At 44.5% G+C, this 11,321-nt stretch overlaps 1 protein-coding gene across 1 annotated transcript; it reads left to right on the top strand.

Moving 5' to 3' along the window:
- Positions 1–865: 865 nt before the first annotated feature.
- On the top strand, positions 866–2,482 carry LOC144999794 (xanthohumol 4-O-methyltransferase-like). Its single transcript, XM_078958954.1, has 2 exons — positions 866–1,819; positions 1,952–2,482. Exons 1-2 carry the CDS (start codon positions 1,034–1,036, stop codon positions 2,246–2,248), a joined length of 1,083 nt encoding a protein of 360 aa, XP_078815080.1. The 5' UTR covers positions 866–1,033; the 3' UTR covers positions 2,249–2,482.
- The last annotated feature ends 8,839 nt before the right edge of the window (positions 2,483–11,321 follow it).

Below are 11,321 nucleotides of genomic sequence, written 5' to 3'. Positions count from 1 at the left end.
GATATTCTTGTAGTGATCAAGGTGGTGAAGATATGTTCCTTTCAAGGGAATGAGGGTTCAAATACGGTTATGGAAAAAAAAAATAGTTTTGGAATTGTATTTAGAGGATGTGCATTAGCGGTTCCTAAAAAAAGAGTTATGATTTATTTGTATTTACATATAAATAGCTTAGCAATGTATGTTGTCTGTCGGTTTCTCTTTCATCTGTTTTTGAAACGGAGGAAAGTCTCTAATATGTAGTATTAAATATTAATGAACATGTGTTTGTAATTGTTGCATAAAAGCAATCCATTAGAAATTTTTGGTGGTTGAGAGTAGGTCCTTTTTGTTTAAGGATTTTGTGGGTAAATAGTATCTCTGTTATAATAAATAAATAGTTTTAATTTATTTTTATCAAGTGTTACTTTAATATAACTTTTCATGTATATATATTAGATTTCTCATTTCAAAATTCAAATTTATATTTTCTAATTATATATTAAATTTGAAATTATAATTAATAACTTTAAAAATTTGATATATCTTTTAATTAATAATTTATTTAAAATTATTTATTTAAAATAATTTATTAATAATTATAAATTTTTATTATAAAAATTTAATTAATTTTATAACGGTGGTTCCACGAATTATAAACTAGTATTTTAATAATCTAGTGGGATCAAGACTCTACCAACACGTGATATACGTGGACCTCCTATATTTATGCAGCTCTGTAATTTTTATAATTTATATTCGATATCAATAATTGGATTAGACACACCAGCTATATTTGGACCAACATACAAGCACCTACTATTGGCATTCAAGAGCATATAGTCGAACCGTATTTGGAAGAAATAAACGTTTGCAATTTTGAATGGGTAAAATTAACTTTAAGTCGACGATGCCCTGATGCCCAATATTGTTTCCGACAATAGCTGGTCTCATTGATTACCTTCTAGATACAACTTATGTCTTTTTGGTTATAAGTGTATGCCTCTATTTAAGTTTTACTTCAACCAATTCATTCAAGAGTGCAATAATTTGAGCAATGATGAACACACAAAGTGGAATCGAGGAAGATGCAGTGCTCATAGGTCAGACACAAATAAGCCAGTGCCTAAACGGAGTTTTTGACGCCATGGCCTTACGCTGTTGTGTTGAGCTCCGTATCGCCGACATAATAAGCAACCACAACCGACCCACGACGTTATCAGAAATTGCCACTGCTATTGATCATTCTCCATCAATAAATATTGATGGGCTTGAACGACTCATGAGGTTCCTAGTCCACAAAAAGGTGTTCAATGAAATTCCTCAAGCAGAAGAATTAGAAGGAGAAGGAGAAACACTTTACGCCATGAACAACTGTTCTAAATGGTTGTTAAGCGATGCACACCTCACATTGGCACCGATTGTTATGAGTTGTACGGATCCAGTCATGGTTTCGCCTCTGCATGTGCTAAGTCGAGCGATTAAAGAAGGTGGTACAGCATTTAAAATGACGCATGGAGAAGAGTTGTATAATTTTTCATTGCGCAATCCAAAGTTCAACAGAGTTTTCAACGAGGACATGGCATGCGCTGCTAAGATCAATTTGGATGCCATTATCACAAGTTACAGGAATGGATTTCTTGGGTTGAAAGGAAGTGTGGTGGATGTTGGAGGTGGTACTGGTGTTGCAATATCTGAGATTGTGAAGGCATATCCACATCTTAAGGGGATTAACTTTGATTTGCAACACGTCATTTCAACTGCGCCAACATATGATGGGGTTACCCATGTTGTTGGGGACATGTTTAATGCCATTCCTCCTGGAGATACGATCTTTATGAAGGTAATCTGCATGCTTTGGGTTTTATTCGGTTGTTGATATAGTCGCTCAAGTTATGAGTATCTATAGGGAAAACAATCCCACAAAGATTAATGTTAGTATAGATTAATAACAATATTCTTATTTGCATTTCAGTGGATCTTGCACAATTGGAGTGATGATGATTGCGCTAAAATACTTACGAATTGTCGAAAAGCCATACCTAAGGAAACTGGAAGAGTCATTATTGTGGAGATCGTTCAACAGCCTAAAGAAGATGATGCTTTTAGTGACACGCGCTTCATACTTGATCTATCGATGCTTGCATATTTTTCTAGTGGAAAGGAACGATGTGAAAAGGAATGGAAGAAACTTCTTGGTGATTGTGGCTTTTTCCGTTACAATATAATTAAGATGCCTTCGCTGCTGTCGATTATTGAGGCCTTTCCATAATGATTATGTATGCTCTTGATGAATGTCTAATTAATAATGCCAATTGCATGTACTTTTCATGGTTTTTAATAAATATCTCCTAATAATAACTATTTAAGGTTTTAAGCTAGAGCGATTTCAAGTACACAAAAAATTGTTCCAAATGTATCTGATGATTCAAACGGTTCGTGGATCGATGGTTTTTTCTTTTTCCCTAATATTATGTGATTGTGGTTAAATGGTGTTTGGAATGTACTTTGAAATTTGATTATCTAATTAATCCTTTCACCGCCCATAAGCATCACATCGTTATGGTTTCTTGCCATACCAAGGAAGTGGTACCATACTTTTATCTTCTTTGTTTTTTTTAGCTTTTTTAATTTAATAAAAACTTTTTTTTAACAAAAAAAAATAAAAAAAATAAAAAAATAAAAAAATAAAAATAAAAAGATAATATTTCATTAATTAAAAATACAAATACCATACATTGCTAAATTAAAAAAAAAAAAAAAAAATACCTAAAAATATAGAAAAACATAAAACCTACAACTTAATTTATATATAAAAAGAACACCAAACGATTAAAAACTTAAAAAACTAAAAATTGGAGACGATTTACTTAACGTTTTTTGTAACACCGTAAATTTCAGAACAAATTTTTTCAATTTTCTTATAAAACATGATTCCATTAATATTCATCAAACAACCATATTAATTATCCAAAATAGGTCAATACAAAATCCCAAGATCACAATGTAAAACTCGAGTGTGTGTGTGTGTACGGATCAAGCCGGCGCCTTCCCGCGGTCGTCACTAGTATCTGAAACAATAACATCAAACACTGTAAGCACAAGGCTTAGTGAGTTCTCCAAAATACCACATATAACACATATTAGCCACTCGAGGCTATAACTCTGTGGGTCCGTGCACCCAAACTCTGTGAACCTTCAGGTTCTAGCTCTGATAAACATGCACCACATAAATCACATAGAAATAATGCAGTACAACACATAACATACATAGCATATAATACTCTATCACATAACTCAGGTTACCTACTCAAGGTAATATAGTATAGTGAGAAGAATCACCTCGCGTATCTCGGTATCTCACGACTCCTGGAAATCCCTCGTGCTCGATCCTCCGAGCTCTAATCCTCCTATAACATTATATGCTTCTAATTAACACTTTGTATCTCTAAGGTTGACTATTTATAAGGAGTCAACACAGGTCAACTCTGGTCAACGGTCAACGGTCAACTCTGACCGGACTCGGCGAGTACCATGGCGACTCGGCGAGTCTAGACGTTTTCACCACCCTCTGAAATCCTCTTACTACACGTCGGGTATCCCCCCCCTTTACTCGATGAGTTTCACCTGAATGAATCGCGAGGCCACCCCGACTCAACTCGCCGAGTCTCAAGGACAACTCGGCGAGTCCAGGTTTGACTCAGTCCACTCGTCATCCCTCTCCGACTCACCCTGACTCATTGAGTCTACCCATGAATCGATTGGACCACTCGCTGAGCAGTCCCAAGACAATCTTCAAGCTACTCGCCGAGTCGGATGAACAGACTCGGCGAGTCCATGCCATGCAACCACTCCAACTCGCTTCTAAGGTCAGATCTGCTTCCAAAAACTATAGATCTAGCCTCCCTCGACTGATTCATCACGTAAAGCTCCTATCTTAGTGCTCATAACACACCCTATAACTCAATAATGGCGTTTTGACCCAAGGCATGAGGATTCCAATCCAAAGCCTCCATTGATCCCCAAAAAGCTTGGGTAAAGGGACACTCTGGACCTCTAAGGGTCCAGATCTATGGTTCCAACCTCATAAAGGACCAAAAGAGCACCAAATCTTGCCATAAAAGGGTTCAACAAACCCTAAATCTAGATAAGCAATAACAACAAGAAGGTAACTCGGATTTATTACCACAAAAGTGATGCTCTGGACTCCAAACCCACAGAAATGGCTCCTTCTTGCTTTCCCTTGGCTAGCTCTTCTCCTTTCCTTGCAACAATGGCACCTCCAAGGTCAATAATGGCCTCCTACTTAGCTCCAAAGCTCACACTCGATTAGGGTTTCACTCAAGGGGCTGGTGAGCACAAATGACGGCCATTAGGCCCTTTAAATAAGTCTCAAACCCGAGAAATTAGGGTTTCATTACACAGCGCTGACTCGCCGAGTCCATATCCTGGACTCGTCGAGTCCAGGCGCGATCCTGCGTCCAAATCCGCGTCCCTACTCAGCGAGTCTGAGCTCCAACTCGCCGAGTCCCCCTCACAAAACAACAAAATACAACTAACAAGATACCTGATAAAATCCGGCTGTTACAACTCTCCCCCACTTGGACTAGACTTCGCCCTCGAAGTCTCGCTCTAAAAACAGCTCCGGGTGCTGCTCCTGCATTATACGCTCTGGCTCCCAGGTCATCTCTGATCCCCTCCGATGTTGCCACTGAACCAACACCAGAGGTACCTCCTTGTTTCTCAAAACCTTGATCTTCCGATCCCTGATGGCCACTGGTCTCTCGGCATAATTCAGGCTTGCATCTACCTGAATATCCTCTAACGGAACCACTGCCGATTCATCGGCTATACATTTCCGCAACTGCGATACATGAAAAGTGTTTTGAATCTGTCCCAACTCTGCTGGCAACTCCAACCGATAGGCTACCCGGCCTACCCTTTCAATCACACGAAATGGACCTATAAACCGGGGCCCCAACTTGCCCCTCTTCCTGAACCGGATCATCCCTTTCCAAGGAGAAACCTTCAGCAGAACGAAGTCGTCGAACTGAAATTCAAGCTCGGACCGGCGTCTGTCCGCATAACTCTTTTGTCAGCTCTGGGCGGTCAATAACCTTTGTCTGACCTGTTGTATCTGCTCTATCGTCTGAATCACGATCTCTGTACTGCCCATCACTCTCTGCCCAACCTCTCCCCAACAAATGGGAGTCCGACACCTCCTACCATACAACAGCTCAAAGGGCGGCATACCGATGCTCGAATGATGGCTGTTATTGTAGGAAAACTCTGCCAAGGGTAAATACGTATCCCAGCTACCCCCAAAATCCAATACACATGCTCGAAGCATGTCCTCAAGCGTCTGAATCGTCCGCTCACTCTGGCCGTCTGTCTGGGGGTGGTATGCGGTACTAAAATGCAGCTTAGTACCCAACTCCTCATGAAATTTCTTCCAGAATCGGGAAGTGAAGCGCACATCACGGTCCGAAACAATCGAGATCGGCACCCCATGCCGAGATACTACTTCCCTCACATAAATCTCTGCCAACTTCTCCGCCGAAGAACTCTCACTGATGGCAAGAAAGTGAGCGCTCTTCGTCAACCTATCCACAATCACCCAAATTGCATCGACTCCTCTGGCAGTCCTCAGCAATTTGGTGATGAAATCCATAGTGATCTGTTCCCACTTCCACTCGGGAACCTCCAATGGCTGCAACTTGCCGTGCGGTCTCTGGTGCTCGGCCTTCACCCTTCGACAGGTCAAACACCTCTCGACAAACCATGCGACGTCCCTCTTCATACAAGGCCACCAATACTCTTTCCTCAAATCCAAATACATTTTTGTAGCCCCGGGATGGATCGAAAATTTCGACCTATGAGCTTCCTCCATCAATGTAGTACGCGTACCGCCCACAAACGGTACCCAAATCCGGCCCTGAAAAGTCATAAGCCCTCGACTATCCGACACGAACTCAGAAACCAACCCAACGACCCGTTCTCTCTTCTGCATTTTCGGATGCACAGCCTCGGCCTGTGCCCCACGAATGGCATCCAGAACTGGAGCTATCACGGTCAATATCAAACATACATTTCGCAATGGAGTACTCTCCGCCCTGCGACTCAATGTGTCGGCTACAACATTAGCCTTTCCCGGGTGATACAAGATCTCGCAATCATAATCCTTGACTACATCTAACCACCTCCTCTGCCGCATATTTAGGTTAGGTTGATCCATCAAGTACTTCAAGCTCTTATGGTCCGTGTATATCGTACAACGAACCCCATACAAGTAGTGCCGCCAAATCTTGAGGGCGAACACCACTGCCCCCGGCTCTAAATCATGTGTGGCATATCTCGTCTCATGAGGCTTTAACTGCCTCGATGCATATGCTATCACATGCCCCTTCTGCATCAGCACCGCTCCCAGCCCTAAAATCAATGCATCACAGAATACCACAAAATCTTCCATCCCTTCCGGAAGAGCTAATACCGGAGCTTCGCACAACCTTTGGCGAAGCGTCTCAAAGGAGGTCTGCTGCTCGGGACCCCATAAAAATGAAACACCCTTCCGGGTCAATCTGGTGAGTGGCACTGCAATCTTGGAGAAATCCTTGATAAACCTCCGATAGTACCCTGCCAGCCCAAGGAAGCTCCTGATCTCAGAAGGTGACTTTGGCACCTCCCACCTCATCACCGCGTCAACCTTGGCCGGATCGACCAATATCCCGTTCTGATTAACGAGGTGCCCCAGGACCTCCCGCAACCAAAAATCGCACTTGGAAAACTTTGCATAAAGTTTCTCCGATCTCAAAACTCTTAGAACCTCCCTCAAATGCTCCTCATGGTGCTCTCTAGATCTCGAATATACCAGAATATCATCGATAAACACAATCACCGACCGATCCAACATCGGTCTGCATAGCCTGTTCATGAGATCCATGAACACAGCCGGGGCATTGGTGAGCCCAAAAGGCATCACCACAAACTCATAATGCCCATAATGCGTCCTGAATGCTGTCTTCTGGACGTCCTCATCCCGCACTCTCACCTGATGATAGCCCGACCTCAAATCGATCTTGGAGAACCAAGATGCTCCCTGCAACTGATTGAATAAATCGTCGATCCTCGGCAACGGGTAACGGTTCTTGACTGTCAGCTTATTCAATTCTCGGTAATCAATACAAATTCGATGCAAGCCGTCCTTCTTCTTCACAAACAGAATGGGTGCTCCCCATGGCGAGATACTCAGCCGAATAAACCCCTTCCCCAGCAGCTCCTGAAGCTGCGAGGATAACTCTTGCATCTCTGGAGGTACAAGGCGATAAGGCACCTTAGCGATAGGCGCAGCTCCCGGAACCAAATCGATACCGAACTCCACTTGCCTCACGGGAGGCACACCTGGTAACTCTTCGGGAAAAACATCTGGAAACTCACGCACCACCGGAACTTCATCCACTGAACTCGGTCTCTCGGAGGTCACTCGCGTATCCATCACATACGCCACGAAACCCTTACAGCCCTGTTGTAAACACTACCTCGCCCTAGCGGCCGAACAAAAGGCTGATCCAGAACGTGTACCCTCGCCGTATACCGAAAGAACTCCCCCACTAGGATCTCGTATGGTCACCAGCTGACGCTCGCAGTCGATAACCGCGCCGAATCGGCTCAACCAGTCCATGTCCACTATGACACAGACATCACCCATCGCAATAGGAACCAGATCGATCGGAAACTCAACCCCAAAAATCTCTAACACACATCCCCGGAGGACCTCCGTGGCACAAATCACTCTGTCGGCGGCTATGGAAACCCGAAGAGGCCGACTCAATGCCTCACGACTAACACTGATATGCTGACTAAAGGCCAAAGATACAAAAGACCGACTCGCACCCGAGTCAAATAACACTAAAGCAGGCACAGAGTTCACAAGGAAGGTACCTATGCATAGCATAATATAAGCATAATATCTCAACACCAAAATAAATATATAAAAGGAAACGTACCAGCCACAACGTCGGGTGCAGCGCGGACCTCTTCCGCAGTCAGCTGAAAGGCTCTCCCTCGAGCTCTCGGTGCTTCGGCCTTCACGGGCCGACTCTCTGTAGCTCTGATGGCGGCGGGAGCGGATCCATGAGACGCTCCACGTAGCAGCGGATACTCCGCCTTCCGGTGTCCGGTCTGGTTGCAGTGAAAACACACTGCAAACCCCTTGGGGCAGTCCTTGGCCATATGCCCCTCCTTGCCACATTTGTAGCAAGACCCTGCTCGACAGACTCCATCGTGACCCATGTCGCACTTCCCGCAAGTGCGGCCCTTCTGGCTCCCGGGTTTGGGATCAGCGGGCTTGGCCCGCTTGGCTGCCGGCTAAAGCTGTACCGGCCGCCGATCCCTCCCTAGAGACTCCGCCTCCTCCCTGACCTGAGTCTCAAGCTCAATCTCCCTCTTCCAGGCATTTGCCTGAAGCTCAGCAAATGTCCGATACGAGGAGTTCGCAGCGAACTCCCGAATATCCCATCTCAAAATGCTCAGGTAGCGGCTCATACGTGCCTGCTCAGTGGACACGTGCTCAGGGCAGAACATTGCCCTCTCATGAAACATCCTCGTGATCGCGGTAACTGACTCAGTACCCTGCTTGAGGGTCAGAAACTCCTGTACCAGACGCTCCCTCTCCACCTGGGGAACGTACTCATCTCGGAACATGGTAGTGAACCTCTCCCAGGTCACTGCCGAAAGCTCAGTAGGCATGAAATGCACCGTCACAAACTTCCACCAGTCCTTCGCTCCCAAGCGAAGCTGGTTCAGCGCGAACCGAACCTTCAAATGCTCAGGGGATGAGCAAGTGAAGAAGCACCCCTCCATATCAGATATCCACCTCATAGCTGCCACCGGATCCTGTGTACCATCAAACTCTGTTGGTTTGGTGTTGCTGAACTCCCGAAACAGTGACGCATCACCTCCCTGGGGTCTCGCCGCAGCGATCGCTACGGTAGCCGCTGCAACAGCAGCCTCAGAAAGAGCGGCATAACGCTCGTCAAATGTCTCAATCAGCGCGGTCTTAATAGACCTGAACATCTCTGGTATCTCAGCTCTGATGACCGCAGCCACCTCCTCATGAATGATCTGTCGAATCTCCTCATCGCTAGCTCCGGCATCCTCCGGCATATGACGTGTCCTCACCATGATCAACCTCTGAAATACAACATGCGATAAATTAGAATTCACTCGAACACTCTTACACCCGACAATCCACCCCTCCTTGATTCTTGGTATCCCAAGATTCTTATTTGGACTGTGTACTACCCCGGTGCTTTCAGTAGTACGGGCCCAATACTACTGTCCACACCGTCTTAGTACACACCCCAAATCTTCCTCTTCGGATCCCAATTCCCAAGTACTCTATCATGCGTAAACCACTTTCTAACAGATCTCTCATAAACCCCTTGCTGCTACCTACTCACTCTCAGCATCTCATAGCAGCTCACCCCTCCCTAGGCTAAGGCATCACAAATCAGGCCACTCTAGTCCTATTAGCAATACCTAGCCAACTCTAGCATGCAGATACATCATATTAATATTAATATCACGTAATATATAGGTATTTTGGGAATTCACCGTTCGAGCGCTGACTGATCGTACACACGTTTCTTCCTGGAGTTTGTTTCTTTTTCAAGAAAGTCTTCTACTCTTAGAAAATTTTAGTTTTCTTTTGAAAATATCTTTCCAATTCCTCAGTTTGAGTTCAAATACTCTCGAAGGTGTACCCGAATCCCTCAAACCAAGGCTCTGATACCAATTTGTAACACCGTAAATTTCAAAACAAATTTTTTCAATTTTCTTATAAAACATGATTCCATTAATATTCATCAAACAACCATATTAATTATCTAAAATAGGTCAATACAAAATCCCAAGATCACAATGTAAAACTCGAGTGTGTGTGTGTACGGATCAAGCCGGCGCCTTCCCGCGGTCGTCACTAGTACCTGAAACAATAACATCAAACACTGTAAGCACAAGGCTTAGTGAGTTCCCCAAAATACCACATATAACACATATTAGCCACTCGAGGCTATAACTCTGTGGGTCCGTGCACCCAAACTCTGTGAACCCTCAGGTTCTAGCTCTGATAAACATGCACCACATAAATCACATAGAAATAATGCAGTACAACACATAACATACATAGCATATAATACTCTATCACATAACTCAGGTTACCTACTCAAGGTAATATAGTATAGTGAGAAGACTCACCTCGCGTATCTCGGTATCTCACGACTCCTGGAAATCCCTCGTGCTCGATCCTCCGAGCTCTAATCCTCCTATAACATTATATGCTTCTAATTAACACTTTGTATCTCTAAGGTTGACTATTTATAAGGAGTCAACACAGGTCAACTCTGGTCAACGGTCAACAGTCAACTCTGACCGGACTCGGCGAGTACCATGGCGACTCAGCGAGTCTAGACGTTTTCACCACCCTCTGAAATCCTCTTACTACACGTCGGGTATCCCCCCATTTACTCGACGAGTTTCACCTGAATGAATCGCGGGGCCACCCCGACTCAACTCGCCGAGTCTCAAGGACAACTCGGCGAGTCCAGGTTTGACTCAGTCCACTCGTCATCCCTCTCCGACTCACCCTGACTCATTGAGTCTACCCATGACTCGATTGGACCACTCGCTGAGCAGTCCCAAGGCAATCTTCAAGCTACTTGCCGAGTCGGATGAACAGACTCGGCAAGTCCATGCCATGCAACCACTCCAACTCGCTTCTAAGGTCAGATCTGCTTCCAAAAACTATAGATCTGGCCTCCCTCGACTGATTCATCACGTAAAGCTCCTATCTTGGTGCTCATAACACACCCTATAACTCAATAATGGCGTTTTTGACCCAAGGCATGAGGATTCCAATCCAAAGCCTCCATTGATCCCCAAAAAGCTTGGGTAAAGGGACACTCTGGACCTCTAAGGGTCCAGATCTATGGTTCCAACCTCATAAGGGACCAAAAGAGCACCAAATCTTGCCATAAAAGGGTTCAACAAACCCTAAATCTAGATAAGCAATAACAACAAGAAGGTAACTCGGATTTATTACCACAAAAGTGATGCTCTGGACTCCAAACCCACAGAAATGGCTCCTTCTTGCTTTCCCTTGGCTAGCTCTTCTCCTTTCCTTGCAACAATGGCACCTCCAAGGTCAATAATGGCCTCCTACTTAGCTCCAAAGCTCACACTCGATTAGGGTTTCACTCAAGGGGCTGGTGAGCACAAATGATGGCCATTAGGCCCTTTAAATAAGTCTCAAACCCGAGAAATTAGGGTTTCATTACACAGCGCTGACT

This window comes from Lactuca saligna, chromosome 6, assembly GCF_052625555.1.
Source record: "Lactuca saligna cultivar CGN05327 chromosome 6, ASM5262555v1, whole genome shotgun sequence".
NCBI lineage: Eukaryota > Viridiplantae > Streptophyta > Magnoliopsida > Asterales > Asteraceae > Lactuca > Lactuca saligna.
This window is presented reverse-complemented; position numbering and strand designations above follow the sequence as displayed.

Coding starts and splice junctions, on each gene's coding strand:
- LOC144999794 (XM_078958954.1), top strand. CDS start 1,034: ATGATGAACACACAAAGTGGAATCGAGGAAGATGCAGTGCTCATAGGT. Junction 1,820..1,951: donor GAGATACGATCTTTATGAAG/GTAATCTGCATG, acceptor TTTGCATTTCAG/TGGATCTTGCACAATTGGAG.